Source organism: Paracoccidioides brasiliensis (genome assembly GCF_000150735.1).
Source record: "Paracoccidioides brasiliensis Pb18 unplaced genomic scaffold supercont2.1, whole genome shotgun sequence".
NCBI lineage: Eukaryota > Fungi > Ascomycota > Eurotiomycetes > Onygenales > Ajellomycetaceae > Paracoccidioides > Paracoccidioides brasiliensis.
Window position 1 is genome coordinate 1,549,993 of NW_011371358.1, and position 27,057 is coordinate 1,577,049.

General features: G+C 44.6%; 9 protein-coding genes across 9 annotated transcripts; 4 read left to right on the forward strand and 5 right to left on the reverse strand.

Annotated features, from left to right (window-relative positions):
• Positions 1–375: 375 nt before the first annotated feature.
• PADG_00473 (uncharacterized protein) lies at positions 376–2,383 on the reverse strand (the record flags this gene model as incomplete). The annotated part of the gene is made up of 2 exons (XM_010757540.1): positions 376–430; positions 558–2,383. The coding sequence occupies 2 exons, from the start codon at positions 2,381–2,383 to the stop codon at positions 376–378; spliced, it is 1,881 nt and encodes a 626-aa protein (XP_010755842.1).
• Positions 2,384–8,269: 5,886 nt separating this feature from the next.
• Positions 8,270–8,576, reverse strand: PADG_00475 (uncharacterized protein; the record flags this gene model as incomplete). Its single annotated transcript, XM_010757541.1, has 2 exons — positions 8,270–8,316; positions 8,393–8,576. 2 exons carry the CDS (start codon positions 8,574–8,576, stop codon positions 8,270–8,272), a joined length of 231 nt encoding a protein of 76 aa, XP_010755843.1.
• A 1,595-nt stretch (positions 8,577–10,171) lies between these two features.
• On the forward strand, positions 10,172–10,537 carry PADG_00476 (uncharacterized protein; the record flags this gene model as incomplete). The annotated part of the gene is made up of 1 exon (XM_010757542.1): positions 10,172–10,537. One exon carries the CDS (start codon positions 10,172–10,174, stop codon positions 10,535–10,537), a length of 366 nt encoding a protein of 121 aa, XP_010755844.1.
• Positions 10,538–11,127: 590 nt separating this feature from the next.
• On the forward strand, positions 11,128–12,177 carry PADG_00477 (uncharacterized protein; the record flags this gene model as incomplete). The annotated part of the gene is made up of 1 exon (XM_010757543.1): positions 11,128–12,177. The coding sequence occupies one exon, from the start codon at positions 11,128–11,130 to the stop codon at positions 12,175–12,177; it is 1,050 nt and encodes a 349-aa protein (XP_010755845.1).
• Positions 12,178–13,558: 1,381 nt separating this feature from the next.
• On the reverse strand, positions 13,559–15,172 carry PADG_00478 (uncharacterized protein; the record flags this gene model as incomplete). Its single annotated transcript, XM_010757544.1, has 2 exons — positions 13,559–13,636; positions 14,930–15,172. 2 exons carry the CDS (start codon positions 15,170–15,172, stop codon positions 13,559–13,561), a joined length of 321 nt encoding a protein of 106 aa, XP_010755846.1.
• A 261-nt stretch (positions 15,173–15,433) lies between these two features.
• On the forward strand, positions 15,434–17,472 carry PADG_00479 (tRNA-specific adenosine deaminase; the record flags this gene model as incomplete). The annotated part of the gene is made up of 3 exons (XM_010757545.1): positions 15,434–15,575; positions 15,881–15,923; positions 15,987–17,472. The coding sequence occupies 3 exons, from the start codon at positions 15,434–15,436 to the stop codon at positions 17,470–17,472; spliced, it is 1,671 nt and encodes a 556-aa protein (XP_010755847.1).
• A 363-nt stretch (positions 17,473–17,835) lies between these two features.
• PADG_00480 (uncharacterized protein) lies at positions 17,836–19,456 on the reverse strand (the record flags this gene model as incomplete). The annotated part of the gene is made up of 3 exons (XM_010758064.1): positions 17,836–18,947; positions 19,007–19,311; positions 19,374–19,456. 3 exons carry the CDS (start codon positions 19,454–19,456, stop codon positions 17,836–17,838), a joined length of 1,500 nt encoding a protein of 499 aa, XP_010756366.1.
• Positions 19,457–20,154: 698 nt separating this feature from the next.
• On the forward strand, positions 20,155–22,107 carry PADG_00481 (uncharacterized protein; the record flags this gene model as incomplete). The annotated part of the gene is made up of 4 exons (XM_010757546.1): positions 20,155–20,522; positions 20,631–21,017; positions 21,105–21,231; positions 21,874–22,107. The coding sequence occupies 4 exons, from the start codon at positions 20,155–20,157 to the stop codon at positions 22,105–22,107; spliced, it is 1,116 nt and encodes a 371-aa protein (XP_010755848.1).
• A 744-nt stretch (positions 22,108–22,851) lies between these two features.
• On the reverse strand, positions 22,852–25,740 carry PADG_00482 (uncharacterized protein; the record flags this gene model as incomplete). Its single annotated transcript, XM_010758065.1, has 1 exon — positions 22,852–25,740. One exon carries the CDS (start codon positions 25,738–25,740, stop codon positions 22,852–22,854), a length of 2,889 nt encoding a protein of 962 aa, XP_010756367.1.
• Between the last annotated feature and the right edge of the window lie 1,317 nt (positions 25,741–27,057).

A 27,057-nucleotide genomic window follows, 5' to 3' on the forward strand; every position in this document is an offset into this window, starting at 1 on the left:
TAAAGTGACATGACGCTGCCAATTCAATGACAAGTGAGATGAGAAGGTAAAACCAAAGAAGTTTTATACAAGAAAAGATTCAAGTCAGCTACATATTCATCGAATTCACTGACACCACATGATATGAGGAATTATGAAAAATATAAAGGAGGGAGGGTACGATAGGAACAAAACTTGCAATGTCGGCAACCAATTGAAAAGAAGACTTGAACTGGACTCCTGATGAAAACAATTAATTAACAATGGCGGAAATGACTAATAAGGAAATATGTAATACAACACATGATGGACGTTGGAAACAAATAGAAATGAGATATATGTGTATATGTCGAGATATACCTTTACCAAGACACCAGGTCCTGCTCGTGTGTCACATCAGTTCAGAGAAAATCCAATATTCTCCCGATTATCATCTACAACTCTGCCATATCTAATTGTTGTAATCATACCAGTTAGTTATGAGTTTATCTTCTCGTAGTCCAAGGAAACAATGAAAGCCGAAGGGAGGGCAGAGTTGATAGCGTCATCAAAATGCCAAAAAAGAAATAACCACTCACTCTAATAACAACCTAAAAAACCAAACCTCAAGATCATTATTCCGTAGCGCCTTACCCGCCCACTCCTTCCCCTGTTTCGCCAGAAGCTGCGCAATCTCCCGCCCTTCATCATCCAAAGCAAAGAATCGCACAGTCTCAACATGTTCATCCCCCTTCAAGCTGAGGGGCACATAGTGCACCCAGGCGCGTAGCCACTCATCATGCCACTCGCGGAAAAGCGCAAGTTTATAAACCAAGCTATTACTGCGTAGAAAAGCGTAGTAGCGTCCGCTGAACGCATTCCCATCAATGTCAACGAGATGTCTGTACTTCCACGCATCTTGCTGATCGGCTGATTCCACCACGTCGAAAAACTCGGACTGCGCCTTGCAGTCTTCTGGGTCGCATTGGCCGACATGGGAGAATTTGACGTTGAAGAGGTCCTTGAGCGCGTGTCGGGCGACTTCCTTGAGCTCCCAGACGCCGGAGTCGGTGTTCTTTTCGTAGATTTTCGCACTATCCCATCCATTTATTTCTTTAATGAATCTTTGGCGGTGCTGTCGGCGCCAGCCTCCTGCTCGTGAAAAGCCGCCCGTTGTCGATCCGCGCCAGTATAATTGTTCCAGTTTATCGTACCAGGCGACGTCCTTGCCAGCATCGTAGGGAACTTTTCCGGCCCAGTACCAGGGACTTGGATATATGATGTCCTGGAAACTGGACACTTTACTTTGAGAAAAGATCGGGAATAAGTCATGGACAAGATCGAGAGCGTTGGGACGGTCAAAGAACCCGAACGTGTGTTGAAGCGAAGGAGAGAGGCATATATCTGTGAAGGCAGTAATGTTGTAAAGGAATCCAAGTTCTGTGTTGGAAAAAGCTTTGATATCATCAGGGGCGTTTTCATCGAGATTTCTTGCGGGACTATCCACAGGGCACGACATGCGCGAGTTCGTCCACGTTGGCTGGTGAGCAAATCGATTGAATCGCGTAGTCCTAAACTCATCGATTCTGTCACCTTTATTCACGTCGTCGGGCCGACCAGACCACGAGTTATTCGGGGAAGGGTTCTCAAGGGCCCGTGGAAGTGCACCATCCATGGCACGAACCACCAAGCGCTGTAGGTCTTCACTGGGTATAACGACTCGAGGTTCATCATGAATGTTGAAGGCCAGGTCCATATCGGGCAAGTATTGGACGAACGACTTCAACATCCCCTCCAACGCAATCCGCTGCCACTCCCTACTCTCCCCCCCGCCGTCAATTCTGGCAACCTTCCCATCCCGAACCAAAAGACTGATGAACGCGTTATCGAATCCAATAGCCTCCCTTGCCCGGGCCCGGATTAATTTGGGTTGTAGCCCCCAAAATGGAAGAAACGTGTGATAGATCGAATCGAACTCATCTATTAATTGCACATCGTGCTGCTGTGCGAATTTGAACCATATATCGAAATGTGGTGGGGGAGGCATCTTGTAGCGACGACGGTACTCGCCCACAGCATCCTTGAGCGTCTTGGATTGTCTCCCTCGAATATCATCGAACTTCTCCTTTGCTTGGTTTTGCAGTTGGACGATTGGGTGAAGGTTTTTCGAGGCATTTTCGGTGTGGACAGGGTGCTCGGGAGTCTGCTGCTGTTGATCTTGTTGTTTTTGCTGAGAGTCAGAAATTTCAGGGTGATTAGAGGTCGGTATGAATAATTTCTTTCTTTGGGTGCTCTGCCTGATTCTCTGGGCTGCTGGGTTGCCCAGCAGCATCAACGTAATCCCAACGAGGCAGACAATCCCCAGAAGGACAGCCAACCGTTGTGTTCGCATTCCAGACTGATGTCCAGCGGTTCCATGCGACATAAAGACGGGCGGAGGACGGCATTCAGGACGGTTGAGCCAAAGTCCTCGCTGGCAACACAGAAGAAGGGGGATCGTGAGGGTGTGATTGGGGGACGGATGCGGCCTGTTCGTACGTAAAAGAGATTGGTCAGTATCAAGATGACGACTCCTCCCGCGATAAAAGCGCCCACTTCCTCTCTTGATTTCTTGTTTTAGTTTCAATTTTAGTTTCCAAACGTTTGCTGTTCTCCACTCTCACTCAGGGGTGCACCAAGCAGAACAAAATTAGCTTGACAGCGGGTGGAATAACCAATCACTCACTATTTCCTAGCGTGGGTTGTCTGTATTTAACTGGACATCCCCCGGTATTTAATAATAATAGGCAAACAATCCAATTGCTTCCTTGCCTTTGCACTATCTTGTCTGTATTTCTCTCTCTCTCTCTCTCTCTCTCTGTGTGTGTGTATGTGTTATGTGTGTGTGCGTGCGTGTGGTATGTAGTGTTTCTCTGTACCTTCAATGGTTGTTCGTGGTTGGTTGAGTCTGGCAGCTTTTACCTATCTTTGGCAATGCACGATGACGCTAAGGCCTAATAAGGCCTAGTGGTTTATAGAGAGTCTTTGCATGATTGGACAGAGGAGGCGAGGCGCTTGTAAATACCATAGCCCAAGGCGGTGGCAGAATTAGCCGTGGTGGGTTTCCTTCGGCCACTAGAATCAAAAAGTGTTGGACACTTACGTCACGTGACCAATTCTCCATCTTGTTCTTGTATCAACCAAGCTTCTGTCAGATTATGAGACCCGTTATGCGCCCAAACGCGGCCAATTCGGAAGTTATCTTGTTGAAATCAGTAACTGCTTGCTTCATTTGATCTATATATCATCTTATTTATCTTTCATATTTTAAGAGACCTACACTCCCTATTTGGCGGAGTTCTTAACGCGTTTCTGAATCTTTGACTACATATGAAGAAGATGAAATTTGATAGAATATCACTCTAAAGAAGCAAATTTCAATGGATTTCTCTCTAGAATAGAGACACCCTTCTAGAGGCTTTTTTTATCTATATTTTGATTCTTTGATTGATCATATCAACATTCAATGATTATATTAACAAGAAAAATAGTTAGTTCAAAGAAGATGTCATGAAAATTGACAAGTCAAGTGCTTTAACTGATACTCTCAATTATGTGACTTGAAGATCTTTGATAAGATCAAAATTAATAGATAATTAATACTGAATCATAATTAAGAAAGAGCAAACACGTGATATTTTAAAAATTTTTGAATAAACCTTCTTCTAAAAAATCAAAATCTAAAAAATATAATAATCAATCATATATCAGATCACATCAATCTGTTACAGCACAGCTGCTTGTAATATGGATTAAGGTTGATCCACTCCGCTCTGAAGGTTAATCCGCTCCGATCACCTACTTATATTCAGCTGCTTGTTCATTCCGACATTCTAATCCCCAGTTTAGTATTCTCGTCGCAGTTGCCTAGTTAGATAGATGAATTGAAGCTTTTATCTTGTTATCATCTTGACTCTAGACTGAGCCATGACACATCTAACAGATCACCTTCATCATTCTATTTGACAAAATTTCAAATTAAGCAACAATCATAAGGTATTCTATATAGAAATTATATAGAATAGACATTTAGATCTATTAGCACTGTTTAATATTATGTCCAGAAGTATTACACTTGCTGCAGATTGAGGGTTTTTGCTTTTTAGTTCCTGGGTTCAAATTCTCAACCTCTTTCTCTATATGTTGATCAGACTTCTGAGATCTAACAGTTCTAACTAATATATCTTGAACTGTTAGAATTTCTTTCTTAACTATATAAAAACATGATTTCTCTCTCTTTCACTTTTGTCTAGTATTGACAGCTTTCAGCTCTGTGATTTTCTTTGCTAATAGCAACACTATGCATGCAACGGACATCTCTTCTCTATTTCCTGGCTGTATGAGAGATGACTTATTATCTTTCTCAGCTCTAGTGATCACTCTGGCTGTTGAGATAATCTTTGTTAGGCTCAATCGCCGAGATTAGGTCCCCCATCACGTGATCTGTTGAGTTGTTTGTAATACTATCACGTGATCACATGGGTTGTTAAATGTGGGATGGTTAAATCTCTTATATTGGGAGGCCTAGCTAGCTATCTAATATACGCTATATCACGTGCGGCGGGGCGGCAGCCCGGGCCACATACGCCCAACATTAAAATCCGGGCAGAACCCCCTTTTCTCTCACCAAGCGTAGTATTTCGTTATATAACAGTTAGCAACGCAGAGAATTCCTTCTTATGCAGCTCGTATTCGCTCCCTAACAATCTTCATCATAAAGTTAATCTTCTTAAAGTTATAAATATTCTCTGGCACTTCTATACTTCTTTATTGTATAATTCATCAAGATAAATTATTCATATAGAATCATTGAATCCTTATACTATGCTCAATTGATAGTCATATTTGTGTGAGAAATTTGCCTTTAGTTCATAATGCTGTTGTATAAATCTATTGACTCAACATTCTTCTATGATAGTAGAAGCACTGAATTCAGTCTGCAAATAGTAGATTAACTATTTCTCATACAGTTATGGTTAGAGAGACTGTCCTCTCTCATTCATGGAGATTATTCATTGAACTAGATATTCTTTTTCTTTAGAGATCAGTTTTTAATTTTTTAATTGAGTATTTGTGGATATGATTTAACTGTGTAGTCTATAAGTCATAGAGAAATAGAGAATATTATACAACTTAGCAGCAGCTCTAATAGTTGTAATTTGCTGAGCTTCATAAGCTTTACTGATTAATAGAAGCCTAACTTTCTGATTAGAAGAGGGCGGTTGACATGCTGAATTTTTTTAATGAGCATTAATGATTTAGATGAAAGTGATCTATTAGATGATTTGATCTGTTAAGTGATTGATTATGTTAATATCATAACTTTTCTTTGTTCTAGAATTATTTATGAAGTTCATTGTGATATACTATCAGCTTTCTTGTGACTGTATAGATGATCAAATGCTTCTCTAAGACAGAAAATTCAGTAAATCCTCCCTTAATCATTGTCAAAATTTGCTAAAGATGAAGTCAAAATCTCCATCATTTGTGTATTATTCACTCACAGAGTTGAAAATTACAATGCAAATTCCTGATTTCATCATTCATGCCAATCAGCATCTGATCTGAAAGCGATGTATGAGGCAATAAGCATATGTGTGGAGTTAAATGTGCTTTCATATGTGTTCACAGTCCAGAGTGAGCAATGGAACTTTCCAGTCTCCGCCAACATATTTTTACCAAGGCGTCGGCCCAGATGGGGCCCATCTCGATTACTCTGGGGACAGGAGCAGAAGCAACCATTGCATCTCCATATCGATCATGGAACCCCAGATTTTTGAAACGGACAACGCGAGAAGCAAGAGGGAGAAAGAAACTAAAAAAGCGTTGAATGTGTAGTCGTTTTAGATCAGCATGAACCAGGAAACGTCAAAAAAAGTCCCCGATATAACTAGTTATACCCCGCCATTTCATTTGAGACATCAGCGACAAAAATCCTGGCACATGCAACATCCGTGGATGCGAAAATCTGTCGAAAGAGTTACGCGTTGCCGCGTAACTGAGATTTTTTGTTCTTCTGCATCTGCGTGAGTTTATTCGCAATCGGTGGTTGATGTAATTGAATGTTGGAGACGAGATGTCATATGGCGCGTGTTGCAAAATGAACATGATGACGTCGTAAAAACGCCGCCTGTCGCGTTTTAGTAGTTATGTCGTCTTTCAAGATGACAAAAGTCTGCCTTGCGCGCCCAACATGAACCCGACTTGCCCGAAAATATGATACTGTTTTATATTTCCTCTTCTTTGTATGAGTCACAGGGCAACCGACTCGCTGCTAAACGTTGAGTAAATTACCACATCATCCATTGGGTAGAAAATGAATACGCATGTACCCAGCAACAACCCCGAAACGTAAGGAGATCGATATTGCTTCCCACGGTTCTGTGTTTCGCATTCTAACTTTTAACGCTGATGGTTTAGTTGTTTAGTGAATCATGGTTTGAGGGAATAATGCGGGGCTTCAGCATAAAAGGGCGGTAAAGGGATTCTGTTGATAAAGTAGCAGTGGCTTGAGGTTATGGAAAGCCCACTCCTTCGAAAAATCTCAATTATTTGAATAATAATGCGGAGGAGAAACTATTCTTGTTTTTTTTCTTGACACTTTTCGAAGAAAACGACCATAATATTTACGGCCTTCCGGCCTCGTCCATTTTGACACGTGAACCCCCAAGGCTGCCAGCTTGTACTAGACTTGGGAGCAAATTTCACGTTTCCTTTTGGATCAGTCGTTTAGGCGGTCTACGGCGTTATCCGGTTCTGGCTGGCGGTGTCTCAAAGTTAACCCAATGATTCTAATCTGATCAGCTTTTGGTGCGAGTAGTGGTGGCCATCAGTAAAAAATCTGTCCAAGCCTAAAACAAAAAAAAAGGATTCATTTCTCCAGACTTGCGTCTGGGAGGTATACATTCAGCTGGGCATGGCCGGGATTTCCTGCATGCACCCTATGCACGGTACATACGGAGTATGTTTTGGGGACGTGCGGGACTCGGGTACTGGACTAGGCTCACCTGGGTGATGATGAAGTTAGTAGGTTATTTATTGACTCAAGTAGTTGACTACGATGCATTCGCGTATATCCATCATTCGTGACTTTGGTGGAGTCCAGCGGAAGGGGAAGAAGATACGCTGCACGTGTTGTTTCAAAACACCGATGTACGGTGGAAACCAGTGATCCAAACGTGCTGCAGAGCCGGGAGTATCTCAGCGCGGGTATCTCAGCACGGGCGGTCAAGTATATCAAACGTCCCTTTGCCATCATCGGGCTTTGGCTGTTTATCCATTAGAAAGAGAGGGGGGCGAAAGCATGCGCGTCTAGAGCTGGAGATTTTAGCGCATGTTTACCGGATGCAGTATATTCGTTGCTGGTGAAGTGCCAGTAGTTACAGCAGCTGTCGGAGAAATACGATGATTTCTGCAAAAATATTCAGTAATAATACTGTTCAAAACATGTACGTACATATAGTCTGAAATTTTTGAAAGATTCATGCAAAGAAGTTATAGCAAGTGCCATTGAAGCATAAACAAACGAATTACGGGATATGTGCAAGTTGGGAGGTTAGTTATGCAGACAATTCAAATAGATATATATAATAGTATCTTTTCTTTGAAGAAAAATTTATTTTTATAATTTTTTTTAAAAATATTAAAATTTACAATCTTATATTTAAGTAGTTAAAGAAATGATAACAAAAGATGTGATGAATACTTTCAATTTATAATCATTTTTATTTAAGCAATTGACTAAATAAAATATTGAAAAGCAATTTCATATAGATGAAACAAATGCTCATTGAAAGAGTTAAATTTAAAGCTATTATCTTACTGCTAATATTGCAAGGTTAAACACATGCCATTACATTTAAATAGACAAAGTTCTTATTGCCAGAGACATCAGTAAAAAGGTTATGAAGTGAAATATAAAAAGATAGGAAAAGTAATATTATAATAGAAATAAACTGATTGAGAAATCTGCAGTTAAAGGAATTATAAATCTGCAATAATAGAAGGTTAATAAAATACGTGAACATCTAGAAAATAATGCTTCTAATGGGACGGATGGGGATATATTAATTATTATAGATAAGCTGTGTGATATGTTGAGATTTTATTTTAAAGTTTGCAATAACGATCTAGAGTTTTATCGTTTTGGTGTGGTGTGGTACGATTAACTAGATGAAATGACTAGCACAGCCACACAATGAGGCGCAGTTACGATCATCATTTTCGCCGAATCGCCAGATGAGAATGCAACTTGTAATTTAATACCACCACCTTACCAGAAATTTGTGTTCTGGGTGAGCATAGGAGTCGCAGTGCGTGCTGTGTCCATTTACAGGTTGTTAGTTTTCTCTCGGTGCGACACAGAGCCGACAGAAAGCACTCTCAGTGAGCTAACCAATCAAACTATCAATTGTTAAGAGTTCTTGAAGATCCCAACCCGTGGGCGCATACTGTGACATCTGGTCGTTTGACCTTTCCAACCTCCTATCAAAAGGAGGCTCTCGATTCGATATCACAACCAGTAGGAAAGAGCCATTTTGGGAGTTTGACCAGGTGGTAATGTCAGAGACAGTCGCCATGAGGTATTATTAACTACGTCCGCTATTCTGCTGATTGCCGTTGGTGATCACAGTTTACCTCCGGGCCGGGACCATTTATCACGGACCTTAGAATGGGTAATGTCACCTGATGCTAACAACAGCACGCGCTCCTGACCGGGCAAACATCCCAGGTTTCGAAGAAGAGCTGCCTACAATGACTCGTGAGTGACTACTCGCAACAAGAAGTCAAGATCGGACTACACTGTCGAAAAAAATAGACACACAGGTGGAATAATGACTGGTACAAAGCACAAAACACGGTACAGCATGAAAGGAAACGAGGGCATTTTCGAAACGCAAAAATTTTTCCGCGAAGGACTGTTGCAGCTAAAGTGTAAATAATCCTTGCCCAAGTTGCCCAGCAGTTGTTGCGTTTAAAGGTGATGAGCATAACGTCCGGGCTCATGAACTTAACGGGCTGTGAAGTTGGCGTCTTCTTCCAGAAAGCCTGGAATGACGGTGGGTCGCAGCTCGATCCAATCGGCGATCAGAACAGGGATCTTGTCGAAATGCGAATCTGATGCCCAAACTCCTCCAAGACACCACCCTCCTCCAGCTGAACTGTGCTCAAAAAGTATTCGAGACTGCCACTTAGTTGCAATCTATCAGCGGACTAAGTCCGCTTTCTCCACTACTTAGGCCCAGGATGACCCATGTACTCCCTTGCTGGTGTGTTTCGAAACGTGAACCTTGCTCGTCTCTATTTACCCTGGGTTGGCTTCCCGCCAAAGAGCATGGCAAGGTTTCCCAGACCTCTGGGATCAGGCTCGCTAGATTCAGATGGGATTCCTCTTTTGAGGATTTAAGATGGATCAAAGTTGAATGCTGTTTAATGCCCGCCTGAAGTCCCAACAAAGGGTTTATAAACTCTGTAGTGGCTATACTGATACGGATTGGTAGATGCGCTGAGCATGTAGCCTAGGCCTCTTGCTAGGTTACGAAAAGTCGACAGAGGAGGAATCAGGTGAGTCTAGATGATGTCCTGATCCTGACTGATCTCTGAAGATCGGGAGACCATCCTAGGATCATAGCTTGTTATCAGCGGACGTAGGTTTTCGTTTGTCTTGTCCCTTTCTAGGAAGACACAAGACATTAGCTGGAAGGGTTCACCTGAATATGCAAGATACCCTTTTGCATTTAACCACTGGAAATGCAGAAACTCTGTGGTAATTTCACCTGCAGGAAGCTTCATCCACTCTCATCGATGGCCGCAGGGGCCTATTCCAAGTGACAGTCCCTGGCGCTGGCTATTGATATTGTGAAGCACAAGCACAATAAGGTCTGAGACCCTGAGCTGATAATCAATCTACCCTCCGATCTGAGTACTATATATTTTTACAGGCTGATCTGATGCGCCATTGATATGCCATGAAGGGGTCTAGTCTGGTCCACGGGCTCCACCCGCGGTACAGGACAGGGTGGTGGGTAAAGCATCCAGACAGGAGGTTTCCGATTAGTCTGGAGAGACATGCATCTTACCAGACGCCTTTTATGGTATGAGTACGGATGCATTATGAGTCGTCATCGCCCGAGGGTTTTTCGACTGCTAACCTCTGTTCTTCTGTGTGTTTCCCATGTACAGCTTGATGGCAGTTAGCGACAAAGACAAGGTGCTCCTTGCCCCAGTTCACCGAGGTTTTAGTCGGTTTACGGGGGTTGAGCCAGCAATCGACGACCGAAACGTTCGGTACCTTACCATACCTTACAATACGCCCCCTCCCCTCCCCCCCTCTTCCTCTCCCTCCTGGCAGCAAGAAGCTCGTGGGCGTCATGGACGTGTTGCCCGGCATATTGAACATGCCGCCGCCAAGCCCTCTCAGCCATCCGTATTTGACGCGATAAATTATGATACGCCGTACGCAGATACCGTATCCGCCACCACAAACCGTCCGCAATATTTGCATGCGACCATCTGCGACCGTCTGCATCCTACCCACTGACCAAGTGAAAATGGGGACACAATATGGCGAAGGATAAAAGTCCAAAAAGTAGAAACAAATAAAAAAAGTTTCCCTTGCCTTGCTTACAGTGGACGCGAAGAAGCCGTCGGAGTCAGCGCGCCATGATTTTAAACGAGCCTGTCTTCATATAACCTCACTTCGCCCCCCCCCCCCCCCCCGGGCTTCTCGACTTTCGGAGCATCTCTTTTTCCTCTTTCTGGCTTTTATCGCCATCCAATTCTCCCCTGGGTTTTCTAAGAATCCTTTTTTTAAATACCTTTCAATCTTCTTATTACTCCCCTCCTACTTCTTTGCCTCCCACCCCCAAAACCCCCCCAACCCCGCTCTTCCCGTTTCTCTCTCCCCTTCTCCCCTCTCCTCTTCCATATACATTCTTCAACCCTCCTCCCTTCACACTCCTCTTTGACATATCTCTTCTTGACTTGGATTACGAATCTTTCAAGTGTTGCTGAATGTTGCAATCATTATAATATATATTTTTTGGGATATTTCTCCTTTCTTCGCAAATTTCAAACAGTTTAATAAACCCTTGACTTTTAGCCCTCAGTTCATATTTCTTCTCCGACAGAATGCCGACGATTCTATTACCAGCATCTGCTGCGGCTTTCGCCCCAAGATCCTCTCCCAATGTTGTCCTAAACTCACGGGTAGAGCCGTGGTTAACTGTTACTCTGAAGAGGGTCAACCGGGTCAAGCGACCCCTTAACAACGTTACGCAGCACACACGATGTCTGACAGAAACGCTATCGTCGTCGAATGCCATCTGGACTCTCTGCTCGATCATGCTGCCGAAGGCACCTGAATCAGAACTGCGACAGGACGAGAATTTGTTGGTTGAGGCCTTGTTCAACTACCAGCTTGTCCATATGGAAGCATACGTCGTTCATGTCGACTTGGTTTCGCAAAATGAAGTCGCTTTCAAACTAACCCCGGAGACGATTGAATTACTAGTCGAGTACCACAAGGATATCTATTCTGTGGATTCTGCTGCCAAAACCTGGAACTGGTCGGAGAAAGAGATACAACTGAAGAAGTTACAAGAGGAGTTCGTTCAAGCCGCCAACAGATTTGTTTATCGGGCATCTGCAACGGCGCTAGAGGGAATGGAAGAGGACGGCGCCGGTGAGCTTCTTTGTGGTCGCAGTGATGAGGCCAAGGCAGCCATTCTTGGATTGTTTGTGCCGCTGCTACCACCGCCACCTCGCATTGTTGATGTGGTGAGGCCAACTCCAATCCTACCCAGCTCGACGGGGCCTGATAACTGGTGGCACAGTCCCATCCAGCAACCTCATCCCGAGCCGGTTGATTCGTGGAAGGTTGTTCCGTCTAGCCCGAGCACCACCTCAAGCGATTCGAATCAAAACCTGTGGGCTGCCAGCATTGCACTTAATGAAATCCAAGCTTCATCCCCTACGCTGTCGCACAGCCACCCTTATTCCACCACTGCGTACAGCGAAACTCAGTATTATAGCACTCCGGCCACTCCAGCTTCTATCACACACTTCTTGTTGCCGAGCATGCTGGCGCAGCAACAGTGCAGTACCGCAGCGAACATGGGAGGCTTTGGCTGGGGCGAACGATATCAGGACTTCGCCCTGCCATATGGAACTACCATGTAGCAGCCATAGGTGGTCAGCTTAAGGGGACCTGGGTAATCTCACGTTAACTTACAAATGACCTCATTGGGAGCCGCCCTGGCTACGTGGACGTGCGGAACTTTGACCAATGTTGGTAACGAGACATGGGATTTCGACACTTAGACATGACTTCGCATGGCCATCACGGGCGTCAACGGCATTCCTGAAGGCGTTATCAGAATTGATCGACATAGCGAAACATTTTGGGAGGGGGGTACATCTTTTTTCTTTTCGTCTATTACCAGTTGAAACTGCCTAATATTTTTTTTCTCCCCTTTATTTTGTTTTCATTATCATTACCTGATTTTGTCATGTGTTGTTCAGCAAGCGTTGCTTTTTATGGGTTTGGTCATTGTTTTTCTACTTACATTTTGCATTAAGAACTGGAGGGTCGGATATCTGACGATTTGCTTTACGTCATACTACTTACTCCCTTGGCGGAGGTGTTTCTTTTCATTATTACGATTTCGTTGTCCAATTCGCATTTTCTGGTATCACAAGATCTAATGCGCCTCACGGCTCGAAACGTTTTATTGGTTTCGTCGCATTTATAGATGAGGATTTGAGAGCACTATACCGGACAATGGGTTGGCTAGCACGACCATTAGTCCCAGCTACTCTCTTCCCTTATCTTTGGTCCACACTCGCTTCTGGTACTGCGTGCCAGACTGGCAATTCTTATACGGATTGGTGAGACTACGACCGGCGACCCCGTGGATCTACATAACATCTGGCATGTTTTGTTTGTATTCGCTTTTTATTGTCGCATTCTGGTTGTTGATGGTCGAAAGAGGAGATCCTGAAACATGGAAACTGTTGGCAAGCCTTCGAGACTTTCAATCTGTGGTTGAACTCTAGGGTGGGGAAAGTTTAAACAACCCTTGGAAGGGAATCTGGGGTTCTACTTCAAGGGTGTCTTTCTTCATGCTGGCGTACCCCGCGTTTCGGATGTTCTCATTCCACCCAAATAATGACCAGATATGTGGACTACCCTCTGCGAGGCTCATCCCCTTTTCTCCAGGCTGGTTTTTTTTTATTTTTCTTTCACCTTAATTGTCAAATCACTCCCTGGAGAGGTCTCTCAATTCCACTCCTTTTCCCTGGCTGGAAGGAGGGGTTGAGTGGAATCGGATGCTGGAATCACAAACCATTATATTCTTTATTATTTTGGGCTGGGTGGGAAATCTGAGGCTGTGCTTTGGTTTTTTTTTTTTTTTTTTTTTTTTTTTTTTCACATTGTTTTTGTTATCCCACTCAGCCATATAGTTATAGTATGTAGTATCATTCCGTGTATCATTCCGTTCTCTAACTTCATTCCGTTCTATAACTACCTAGTTAGTTGGTCCTCTTTAAGTTTGAAATTTTAATTTTGGACTCGATATGCTCTTTTTTTCGTGATTTTATCTTGACTAGTTTTAGTATTATGATTATCTGCAAGGATCTGTTATATGGGCAATAAATAGCCGGAAAAACGAAAACATTATTGTCTACAGCTCCAAGGAAATATAGCTATTTTTTTATGAGACTAGCAGCAGAACATTCGCGGGTTTGGGTTTTACGTGTAGAACGTGAACTATATGCAGACTTAAAAGGTCCTGTCAAAATTGAGGCTAAGAGGCAAGGAAGGGTGAAAGAAGGGGCAAATGAAAGCTAAGTGTGAGATTAACGGTTTGTAGAGTGAGGTGAGGAGGTTAAAATAACTTAGCAGAATTACGTGGGAGGGAGCGAAAGATGTGGGTTGAACTTGTGGGAAGACTGTCGACGCAGAATACACAGCTGATTGCAGAAAGGGAGGGCGAGGGGAATATGTGATTTATTTTTGTACCTCTCTAGAATCTCCTAGAGAGTCATTTAGTAGAAGCCTGCAGGAACAATTTGAGGGGAAGATGCGTGTATAATCTGGATTCATGAGCTATGATTATGACATGTTCCACAGAAATAGTATATACAAACGTTTTGCCTCTTAGATAGTCAAAACATTATTGATCTAAAATCCAGCGCTGAGGAGTCGTGCATTGAAGGACAATAAATAACAAGCGGAAATAGCATCCGTAACATCGAGTAAACAACCGCACAGGAACAAAAACCCTTCCTGCAGTGAACCCTATCATTGGCAGTGCCTCTTCCTCCTTTCGCTAATTTTATAGATATGTCATAACTCACGCCTGGTTCACCTAGCAGTCCCTGTCCCTCAAGCAAATATGTATGTGTTGTTTCGCTGACCATCAGACACCACAGCTTTCCACAACAACAGGCTTTGGGTGGTTCAATAACTCCACGAGAGTGCATATGCATTGGCATCTGTGTATTCGTACCCGTTTCAAGGTCCGTTCTTCTGAATAGTGGGTATTGTGAATACGAAAGTTCCGGCGCCGGTGAATTATTGATTGCCATCCAATATTGATGAAAAAGGGGAATGTGTGGACTGCTGTTCCAATATCGTCAAATGAATGAAAAGCTGTTAAGACTATTAATATTTATCGCTTGCTCTGAAGTTCTCAAGCATCCTGAGTGGTTGCCACCACTATCCTCTGAAACAGGGCTCTATGTGTGTTCGAGACACCTTGATTGCATTTCAGTGGGGAGACAAAGTGTTATTCTTGTACCTATAATCCCATACCATGCTATTAGCGTTGCAATAATTTCCTTGGAATCAGAGCAAATCCTAAGGAAAACTTATCACCCTCTACGATTTTCACATCCATAAACAAAGGAAAGAGAGAGGTGGTCTCACCTCTGGAGGATTTCCTGCCCCACGAACCATCCTTTCTATCATCATAGCTCTAACCTTCTCCTTGTTCTCCCCCATTCCTATTGCCATGTATTCCAATAAGGGGGGATGTCCAATGTACGAGGCGTAGCTATCGCGGACGATGTTGGATGTCCATTCGTATTTGGTAGTATCAGCATGGCCGGTACCGACATAACGGGCTTGCAAAGCCTCCAGGTTCTGGAGTGTACGTAGCTTATCGGCCATTCTGGTTTGACAGGGGAGAATGAGACTATTCCGCGGTTTTGTGGTAAATATATTGCTTGTGGTTCTCTGCTTCGCCTTTTGGGCAAACGGCTCCTTGAACAGTCACGTGACTATACAATCAAAGTCACGTGTAGCCTTGGCAAAAGTTACTATCAACGTTCAACTTCGGGGACGGTTTCGAGTTGTGAGTACGTTCAGTTTTCATAAATGATTTCAAATTTTATAGGGGCATAACTTGCGAGGTAGGCCTCCTGTATTCTAATGGGCAGTATCCCATTGGAAAGCCGCATAGCATCACTTGTCCACTCGCATTTCGATGATCTGCCACAACGCAGCAAACCTACAATTCACCCCAATGGATCAAGGGAATGGGTTCCCCTGAGCGGTATTGTACTTGTTACCGGTGAGTTCTGGATACCTTGGTTATAATTGACTCTTCTTATATGACAGAGGAAGAACTGTCTCTTTAATTTCTTTCCACGCTGCAGTTTAGAACAATTAAAGGGATGACTGCGGCAACTTTCTCTTGGAACGCCTCCTTTCGAAATGTTAGGGAATCTCGAGTATTTTCCCTTGGATCTCAATAACCATTGATTGAATATTGAATTGTCTTGCTATTTTTATTTCGTCATGCTTCTTGCCTTCAGCGAATTGATTTCCGCAGCCAGTCTAGTTGTGAAATTTTCTAACTCTCTTTCGATGAAAAAGGTGAAAATACGCCTCATGAGGCACTAACGTGTGTTGCAATAGCGTATGTGCATCCTTCGATAATGGTTTCCATTGTGTGACCGAATCAAGCTGACTTTGTAACCAGAACAGGCACAAAATGCCTCCCAACATCGCAAATACGGCTCTGTCGGGGTCTGGTACTTCACGATAGTCATGCCGAGGTTCTAGTCATTCGAGCTTTCAATCACTGGCTTCTAGAAGAATGCAAAATGATGCTTCAACAGTGGAAAGGTCCACCTAGTTCTGATGTTGAACATGATGGTGAGACTTACGCAATTCGTGCAGAGTACACTAGTCACCAGAAAAAAATCGCTGTGGAACAACACTCCAAATTCATAAACTGGAGGCATCGATTAAGAACAGAGAATGAACCAGCTTCAGTCATTCTTCCCAACTCGTCAGATTTCACTCACCCGAACAATTCAGAGTGGCCATTATGGCCTCCTTTCCAACTCCGCAATGATCTGAAAATATATATGTACAGTACTTGTGCGCCATGTGGCGATGCTAGTATGGAAGTTCGCATGGCCGCTCAAGATGACCCCACCCCATGGGTGATACCTCTCCCTTATCCCAATACCGAAAGCTCCAATGATAATAATAATGAAGCAAGCCATTCAGAGACCAACGCAAATTTGCTAAATGGTCGCGCCCACTTCTCCATCCTGGGCGCTGTGCGCCGCAAACCCTCTCGTGCCGATGCTGAATCAACACTCAGCAAATCATGCTCTGATAAGTTAGCTGTGAAACAGGTGACATCTCTTCTCACGTTTCCTACATGCTTACTCATTGTGCCAAGCCCGAACGCCTACTTGGCAGCTCTGCTTCTTCCGGAGAACGAAATAAGCCAAATTGCATGTGCCAGGGCGTTTGGGGGTGGTGAGACTGGTCGCCTTAAGAAGCTGAACGGTCAGAGGTGGAAAGGTGATGATATTTTGACACCAAACGGTCAGGAAGAGTATATGTTTCGTCCTTTTGAGGTTCGCTCTATACCGAATGCCCAGGTCAAAAAGGAGTGGGCGTTTGGGAAACCAAGCATAAAGGAAGTAAAGAGTAAACCAGGGAATATCTCAGCGGTTTGGACGGCTGCGCCATCGTATACGATGGCACCTGAGAAGCTAACAACGAAAAACCTAAGCGAAACCCTCATCAATGGCGTTAAACAAGGCTATCGCCATTCATCACCAACACCGCGGAAAGCGAGCTCCCTTTCACGTGCGAAAATGTGGGATTTATTTCGGGACATCGTTCAACTCCTGCCCTCTGCTGAAATTAACATTTCTTCGGGATCAGATTATATGCTAGATCCACGGGACAGTTCGCACTATTTGAAAGTAAAAGAATGCGTCTGTACCTCGCAGACTTATGAGGTGGTGAAACGGAAATGTATCGAACTAGGCCTTGGTCCAGTAAGGGTCAGGAAGGAGGTTTTGTCAGATGTGAGGGTTGTTCTTGGAAATTGGGTTGAGAATCGAGGGGATGAGAATTGGGGCTTGTATGTATTGGACAATGAGATGAAGGTTCGGAAGGCTCAGCGACAGGATCAAATTTCAGTGAATGTGTATGAATAAATCTATTCCACTTTTGTTCCAGAGTAGGTGGATATGCGTAACGACATCTATATATTAATAATTACTAGCATGAATGAAACACTAAATAAAACAACAGGTCAGGCTAATTAGAAAGTTTTAGTGCCAGTAATTATGTAAGAAGAAAATAGCACACCCTTGTCACCAACCAAAAAAAAAAAAAAATATAGAAAAAAAAAGAAAGGAAAAAGAAAAAAACGATGGAATGCCGGATAAAGGTTACCATGGCATCGTTTACTAATACATTTTGATGCTGTTGTTGATAATATAAGGCTGAATCTGGGGAGTATGTCCCGGGGACGTTAGGGTTGCCCTGAAGGGCCTCACATTTTGGCCCCAAAAGACCTAATAAATCCCTGGTATGATCCTGCTTTTCACGATGGATGTGTATCTGTCCCAATCCTTGCCGTACTTCCTTCTGCACTTTGCCTCGTCTCTTCTCTCACGATGGAGGAGCAGAATGGCAAAATACAACATAAAGAAGTATGTAACTAGGTTGCCCCAACCACGTACCTCGGGAGTTTGGACTGCACGCTTCTCAGTGGCACCCGTGATAGGATTAATTTTGTCAACAATCAGATACCCAGCAATGCCAGTGGGAAGGCAATATGACCAAGACATCACCCAATCGCCCATATAATTAATGTGGCGAGCACAACCCCACCACCCCGATATCAGAAGACGGGAACCAGCAGCAGTTTCGACATATTTGAGGTGCTTCACTCGTGGATCATTAGGATTCGTGCGGAATCGGTTCTTTTGGTTGTTGGTGCTGCGGAAGATGTAATATCCGACTGATTGAACTCCCAAGACGACAGCGAGGCCCCAGAGGCCAATATCTAACGGATAAACCGCGAGGTATCTTGTTTGCACGGAATAGATGAATGGTACCCAGACCAAATCCCCGAATGACAACATGAAACCAAACCCATCGGTAATCATATCCATTGTTGTAAGGATAGCAGGCTCCATGTAGAGGGCGTCAAGCACATAGAAACCCTGGAAGAAGGTAATGAGAATGATCGATATGGTGATGTGTCCCGAATTGACCTTGTATTGGTGAGCGATGTTGGATAAATTCAAAATTATCCAGCCCAACAGGCCGGGTCGTATCTCGCAGAAGGCTTTAATATCGAGTATCTTGGAAGCTTCGCTAACAAAGGGGATAGGAAGACGGATTCGCGGGTTTAGTTCACGGCCCATGAAGAAATCGTATATTGGATTGCCACTGGTGCCGCCCGGAGCTAGTTCACGGAATGTGGGGTTGAGTTTTCCAGGTGCTGGAACGGTGAAACTTGCAAGGTAAACGAAAGCTGCGAGTGCTTCGCTGATAATAAGATTTGCGGTGAGAACTTGGATATAATTGTCCCAGAGGAATGTCCACACAGGGAAATCGGGTCCATAGATATAACTCCCAGCGGCAGATCCTCCCAAAATCAAAACAGCAGAGAGAAAAGCTAGAAGATGGAGACCCCAAGTTAGATCGTGGCTGTGAGTGATTTGAGAAGCTCCTCACAGTTGAATTTATATCTATGCCTCCCTCCGCAAGCTAGCAGGACTCCTTCCACCTCTTCCCCTGGAAGCACAATCTGCAACACCAGCAGGAGTAGGTAGTAGCCAAGAACATAGCAAGTAACCTGGGTATCGTATAGTCCTTTCAGTCCGTTCTCAGGCCATCCAACTTCTCGTTTTAAAGTTTCAAGCGAAAGAGTCGACGGGTGGAGCAGGGACGGTGCTGGGCACCCAGAAATATCGTTGCAGACAAACGGGAATATATATACGATAATTGGAAGGACAATGAGTAAGATAGACACTCCAGGACTAAATCGCAGGTTAGCGCTGATATGAATTCGTGCAATTAAAGAAAGAACAAAGTGACATACGGTCCAAAGAACTCATATCCATGTTTTTGATATGGAGTTGCGACAGGGGGGCTGGCGGCCTTCTTCACACTTTTTTGGCCCATTGTGGCGACACCGGGATTTTGCCAAAGCTCGCTTTGACGACTGCAGATGACAAAGGCAAAGGACTGGCCAGTAAATATCAGCTCATTGTAGTTACAAAAACCCCTTCTCTCAGGTGAGTAATATTTTATAGCAAGGAGTCAATTGATACGAAGAGGCAGCTTGGAAACCGGGTACACCCACCAAAACATGGGACGACAATATTGGGACTGCCCCCTGCCCGCCAAGCTCTCGGCTGGTGCCAAAGGGGACTAGCGCAATCTCGGGATGCGCCACGTGAAAGATTCACGTTATTCATGACTCAGCCAATCCAAGGCCGGATGTTTGCCAAGCCTTGGCCAGCGTTCTTGGCTATTGCTCTTACTAACGGCGAGATAAAACAACTGCCCTTTAATCTTGTTTCGGGCAATCGTATGCCCGGACTCCGGAGTATGGATATCCCCATCGCTTTGAACAGCTACGGAGTATTAACCATCATTCTTCATTAGGTGGTCATTCTTGTTATACAACCCCGTCCGTTTCGGACTGCGCTTGCTGTTGCGCGGATATCGTTAAGCCTGTGTGTCGATTTCTCTTGGGGTGTACACGGTGCCTCTCCCTCTCCCTCTCCCCGCGGGAAGCCACAGTGGCTATCTTGCTTCTTCCCAGTTGCTGCGTTTCACCCCCTGAGAGCTACATCGGCTTTTCAAATCCTTCTGCCATGCATGCTACAAGATTAGCACTTCTAGCTACTGTGCTACAAACACTTTTCCTTTGCCGCTCAACCTTTGCCGCTGTCGCGAAGGCTCCACGAAAATCCTGTACCATATACTCCCCTACCAATGGAGCCTACTTTGATCTGAATACCATATCGCTATCGCCGCCAGAAGTGAAAGACGGGAAGAAGGTTAATATTAAGGACAGGGAGGAGAGCTGGCATGCTAAGGGTTACGATTATCCCGCAAACTTCACAATAAATATCTGCGCTCCAGTCATTGAAGATTTGAAAGACGTGGTTGGGGTGGAAGAGTCAAGATGGGGGAATGTGAGCGCATACTATAGATTGGACGGGAAAACATATTCAATAGGGTAGGTGGATGATATTAAATCAGAAATTTTGGGAAAGGATGGGAAGAGGAAATATAGCACTCTGTGCTCATATCCAAAGAAACATGCTAAAAACTCTATGCTCTGCAGACAACAGCAATCCAGCCTCGTTTTTCGTGGTCGTAAACTGTCCCTCAACTACACCGATGGCTCTCCCTGCCCTGCATCGAGTACATCGAATGTCCGGAGTCGCGAGATCGCAGACTCTGACAAGGGCAGGGTCAAAGAACATGACAGGGATAGTGATAAAGATAAGGGCGGAGATTCAACTCAGAAGACTACGGATTCGTCCCGGCGAAAATCTACCCTCATGTCCTTTTTATGCGACCGGGATCTGGTTTCTCCAGCGGCTACGGTATCATTTGTTGGAGCACTAGATTCCTGCTCCTATTTCTTCGAAGTTCGAAGCGCTGCCGCATGTGACGGTGTCGCGCGCTCTGAGGGCGGGCTTGGGCCTGCTGGTGTCTTTGGTGTGATGTATGTTTATATCGATAATTGTTGGGCAAAAATTGATTTTTGTTGAAAGGCATCAATACTGACCCACTGTGTTTCGTGTTATCACAGAGCATTGATCGCCGTAGCAGCATACTTCTTAGGTGGATGTGCGTATCAGCGAACTGTCATGCACCAGCGCGGATGGAGACAGTGCCCGAATTACAGTCTCTGGGCTGGAGCAGCCTCTTTCTTACGGGTAAGTGTACCATTCATGCCTTTAAAGCGATCATTGTTCGGACCCCACGCACGCCGTCGCACGGGAATAGCATATACGCCCATGGGCACACAGAGAAGTTTTTTGTTGCCTGTTTCACGGCTTGATTGATCTTCTTCCATGTTTTGTTTTCTTTACAGGCCCGCCGTATGGGACGTGGTGCGTGATACATTATTAAGTCAGCGGACTCGCTGGTTTAACTTTCTCCAAGCAATCGGTTTATCCCTTTAAAAATTTCCACTTCATCTATTACTTTTGTTGATTGGAACTCCATTATTCGGGAGGATCTATCTATAATCAGACACCCTGAAGAGCCGCGGTACCTAAATACCGTTTATGCTAGCCTTTATTTCTTTTGAAGTCCAAAATGCCCCTTCAAAGAGAGGCGAGCTACTCCATATTCTTCTGTATATTAGTGCTTCCTCTATTTCTTTGTCTCTTCATTTCATTCCCCCCACTCTTTTTCTTATCTCCGCCAAGTGTTCCACTTCCTTGTTCCATGTCCCTTTTCTGCTAGGTTCTGTCTCCACGAAAAGGTTCTCAATTACCAGCTCATCCCAATCTGCAAACCTCCCAAACAAAAGAGTGAAAAGATATCAAGCACTGACTCAGCATCCATTCCAGGACCTCTCCATGATCATCTGCTCCTTCCTGTCCCGCTGCTTCCGCATCAGCAAATCCACTGCCGGTTACTCGCGATTTTCCAACGGCAATTACGAAGCGAACGACAGGCATGGCGGAATTATCGGAGCCATTGGCGCCTGTGCTGGCACCACCGGCGCGCAGAGACGTAGGGGGCCAGATGTAGATGCTGAAAATCGATTGATTGACCAGCTCGATGAGGAGTGGGATGTTTGATGATTGATTAATTTCATTATTTCATCTTTACTTTTTGATCAATGGCATGCTAGTGTATATCCTAAGTCCTTTTAGAGGTCTTCTCTATATATACCTATATTTTACTTTGGCTTATAAAACTTGGCAAATTTGAAATGTGTGATGATGGGTTGTTTTCTTTTCGTATGTATTTTATCATTATGGCTTTCCTTGTTTAGGAGATGGGTTTATTCTGCTTTAAAAAATAAAAATAAAAATAAAAGTAAAAGAAAGGGGCGGGGAGAGAGAGAGGGAGATAGAGAGAGTATAAGAGTAACATATCAAGGGTTGATTTCACAGCCATGGGCCCGTAATATACCCAAAAAACCCTCAACCCAGAAAGAGAATTCAAATACATTGACGTTGAAAGCGAAGCTGAAGAAGGGTAATAACAGGAAGGATTTCCTGTAATGAAAAATCAGGTGGTGGTGGGAGGGAAAATATGAAATATGTCCGTAAAATGTCAATAGGGAACAGAACCTAGCTCAATCCACCGTATCAAACAATCAGAAATATAGGTATATTGATATATGATGTTCTTTGGTAGAAATCAAGGTCGAAATAAGTCCGCAAACGGCAAAGGGAACAAAATATTGTACATCTTGTTCCACTTGAATTGCAGCCCTTCATTCTTCACGCTTATCAGCCTGCTTCGTCTGTTAAACAACATAATTCCATCAAAAAGATCACAGTATCACCAATGTTAGGACTGCACTTTTCAGAACCTCAGACGCCGAGGTTATACGAGCCAATCATGGTGTTCACCGGTGAATATGTTCCAGGGTTAAGCAAAGGCTCCGCCCTCGTTTCTGACGGCACTGCCACCTCTGCTTGGGTGGAAGGAGAAGCTCTGATGCCTGCTCCAATTTGACCAATGGGTTCCAGGTTGAAAGGCAGGAACCAAGCGCTGGGTTGTACAAATTCACCTGCCCAAGCACCGGCGTCACCTACAATGTTGAAATGGGAGTTCCATATCTCGGAAGAAGGATTTGATTCCGTCTGCGTTGACACATTTGGAACTGTGTCCATCCTTGGGGGTGGGTTTATTGGTATAGCAGTTGGTGTAGATGCGCTTAGGTCGAGGCTAGCATAAGCACCGTAAACTAGTTGGCGATCAAGTTGCGGAAGTTGGTCGGGGTTGATGGAGAAGTTATAGGTTGATGGATTGAAGTTGGTGGTTTGGGCTTGCGGGAACATAGTCTGAGTATTGAAATTGAAGTCTTGGAGTTGAGTGGGATTTATAGGTATATGGGGCTGTTGTGGCACTTGTTGTGACTGCGGTTGTGGTTGCGATTCAAGTTGCGGCGGTAGCTGTGATTGGGGTTGTTGAAGTGGTGAATATCGATTTGCAGAGTTTAACATACTCTGACGTGATTGTCGTGGTTCTGTACTTGACTTTTTCCGTCTCCTCGGTTCCTTGCGCGGGATTTCTGAGTGTAAAGGAGGTGATAGGCTGGCGAAGAAGTCTTCGACGCTTTGAAGATCAGACTTTTGTGCCATCACAGCCTCTCCACCGGGATCCCTATGAGGGCGAAATGGCGGATCTTCATAGTGAAGGCGCGAAACACCATGAGGATACTTATCAAACCAATCGCCGTACTGGAATAATGAAGCATCTTGGTCCGAAGAGTTGAAATACACCCCTTTCATGGCAGCGTCCGCGAATTGGCGATATCGATCTTTGGTACTCTCGACCATATAATGGAACATTCCCCAGTACCGTTTCATCTTGTTCAGATATCTGTATGTATGGTGGAGATTTTCTTTTGATGTCGCTTCAAGTCTTGAATTTTTCGAAAATATGCCCCAGATATGTACTGTGCTGGCGGCATAGGCGGAGTAGCCAGCAAATGGAACTGTTAAATTATAACCTGACGCCTGATTAATCAACATAGATATATGGCTTGCGGCTTCCACAGCTGCGCGACCAGCATCGCTAAGAAAGGGGCGAGGAATATCTTTGGGGGGTGTCCCACCAGGGGATAGTGGAATCGCAAATCGATTTAAGAAGAGAATATTTTGGTTAATAACTATATGTAGAAAGAGGAATTGGTTTGCGGTCTTCTCAGCCGAATGGTGACGCAAATTCTCCAGAGTAAATGCTAAGGAATTAGGAAGAGACGCAGAGAAATCTTCCAGCTGGTTCTTCAACTCTGCGTGACCAGATTTTGGATGCCAGATGGGGAGAGGGTCTTTGTTTCTGCCGCCAAGGTTAAGGTAATCTACGGCCCGTCCCCAGAGCATCAGGGCACGAATCGTATACGCAGAAACTCCCATATTCTCCTTCGGGTTGGATAATTGTCCCACCCCTTCAGGAACCGGATTAGGCACCGAACCATCAAGGTCCTCTGTTGGCCCAGGAATTTCCAATTGAAAATATGACTCCTTAATGGGAAGTTGTATCTGCAGGAACTTGTCGTTACCGCTGGGTGGCCTTTGGCTGCCAGACGAGTTGTACCGGTCCATCAAGATACACGCCCACATTGTTCGTCGTCGGATTTCACGATCAGTAAAGCTGAGCTCTGACGCTTTGCTATTGCCCTGGGGATCATGGTCGAGTTCGCGATGAAGCTGCAGGGCATAAGCCATTCTCAACGCTTGGCCTCCAAAAGACCAACTCCGTCCGCCATGACAGGTGCCAAATTCGTGGAGTCCCAAGATGAGAAACACAATAAGGATGGTAATATTAGGCTCATCATGTCTACTAAGTGCAATATTCGCCGCAGCGGTCGCCCAATTTTCTCCGCGCAAAAAGGCCGGCTCCGTAGTAACAAGGGGGTGAGTTGAAAAACGAGCAGAAATCGCACAGATCGCCAACATCAGAACAGGTGGAACATTCCCTCTGTTAAGCTTGCGCATAAAGCTCGGTTTATGCAACAAGAGATAGGACTGGCCGTAGACGCAGTCAAAGAAAACTTCTGCGAGATGTCCTTGGAGTTCGGTAGAAGGAAGAAACTCCGCCCCCTCTTTATAAAGTTTATTCTCATCAGGAATTTGCCATTGCCAGGAGATGGGGAAGCCATCGGGTGCGGAGACTTTATTTCTTTGCGTCAATTCATTAAGTGCTGCATGGAACGCCTCATCTGCTGATCTCTTTTTGTGGGCTGGTCTGGACCCGCGAGGTGTTTGTGCCGGCACGGTTGGTTTGACTACTGCCCGTCCAATAGCAGCCATGTCTCTCGGATCATTTTTGGGAATGGTTTTGATAACTCTCTCCTCCATTCTTTTCAGTCGTTTATCCAGCATAGCCATGTAATCTGTGCGGGGTGCGGCTTTTCGTGCAGTGACTTTATATACACAGGGAACTCTGGAGCGAAAGCAGTGTTTGCAAGCTGGCTTCTCTCCCGAACAGCGAATTTTCTTCCTCCGGCACGCGATACAAGCGAGTGGCAGTCTTTTGCGCTCTTTACCTGCCTTGGTTTTCAGTTCGCTCCAAGGTCTGGGGTTTTCCTTCTTGTCTACCGGCTCCCTGGCTGATGTAGAATTTTCGTGTTTGGCATCGTTGTCATCGCCATTTGCAGGAACTTGATTCTGTCGTTGAGCGTCTTCTTGTAGCCGCCCTCCCTGCTCTTTCCAGCTGCCTCCAGGGCTCTTAGAGCCCATCTCCCCCTCCATTTCGGCGTCCAGGTGGGGAAGAGAGTGCTGGCTGATGGATGCGGGTAAGGCTATATGCTGTTGACATAAGGATCTGGTATATCGGATAGTAGCTGTTGGGCTATATATCCGGAAAGTGAGATATGCTTAGACTGGAGGGGCTGCTGTAGAACGGCACATCGAAGAAAGGGAAATGATGCAGATGCTCCGGGGGCCAGTGTGAAGGGGGAATCGTAGTCAGACGGAAAAGGAGAGACCGGCTCCAAAGGTGCAATATGAGGGGAAAGGGAGTGAGAAGAGGAGGGTGGACGTGAAGAATGAGAGCCAGAGCGAGAGTGAGAAATTGGAATCATAAAAGAGTGGAGTGAGTTTAGAGAGTTGGCATTGGGCTAAGGCAGGTCTGGGGGGGAAGGAAATTCTGGGGTTTGTCCGGTTTGCTTGTTTGGTTGGTTTGGCACCACTTGGCATCATAGCACAGCAACCAAGGCCAGTTTCAAGTTCAGAGGGGGTACATATCTTACATGCCTTCATCATTTCTGAGCGCCAGCTACAAAGTCTGCAAAACACTACAGTTTGGATTGTTAGAGGTGAAATAAAGGGGGGAAATGGAGAGGATTGCTTTGAACCGTACAATACTGAACAGTCCTCCTTCGTGATTGGATTTCTCATTAGTCGGCGGGTAATTTTTGTCCAGATCAGGAGGTTTCAAGGCAGACTCCTGAAGATGATCACCATAGTGGAGAGGATTCGGAGCCTACTTCCATATACACGCATGAGCAGCACCCTAATGACCCTAAAACATGCCGATCCTCGAGCTTCTGGGACAAACGGGGCTAGGTTGGTTCCCTTCCTGTGCTTCTCTCCTTTGAACCCCTTTCTCTTATCCTTTTAGTGGAATAAAGTTTCTGATGTGAAAAGAAGATGCAAAAAAAAAAAAAAAAGATATCCCTGTGAATGTGTTTCTTATTCAATTATGACAAGGCAAAGGTGATGATTTTTTGTTGAAGCCAAGCAACCTTTGTTCTTTTCTTGTTCTCTCCCCTGAAGCAGAGAAATTTAGCGCCAAGGGACAATTGATGAATAGCAATGGATGAAGGATAACTAAGACTAAGACAAAGCGTGTCTGGGACGTCGACGAAGAATGTACGACAAGCGAGAAATTAAGAGGGTAAACTGTAATAATGATTTGTTTTGTTCAAGAAGTTAGTCCTCTTGTTCTATACCTAACTATGGGATAAAGTTAACATAAGTTGGAAGAAATATTATGACACAGTTTGCGAGGTAAACACAAAGTGCACTAAATCTTCACGATCATATGTGCAAGTTACTCTATATGTG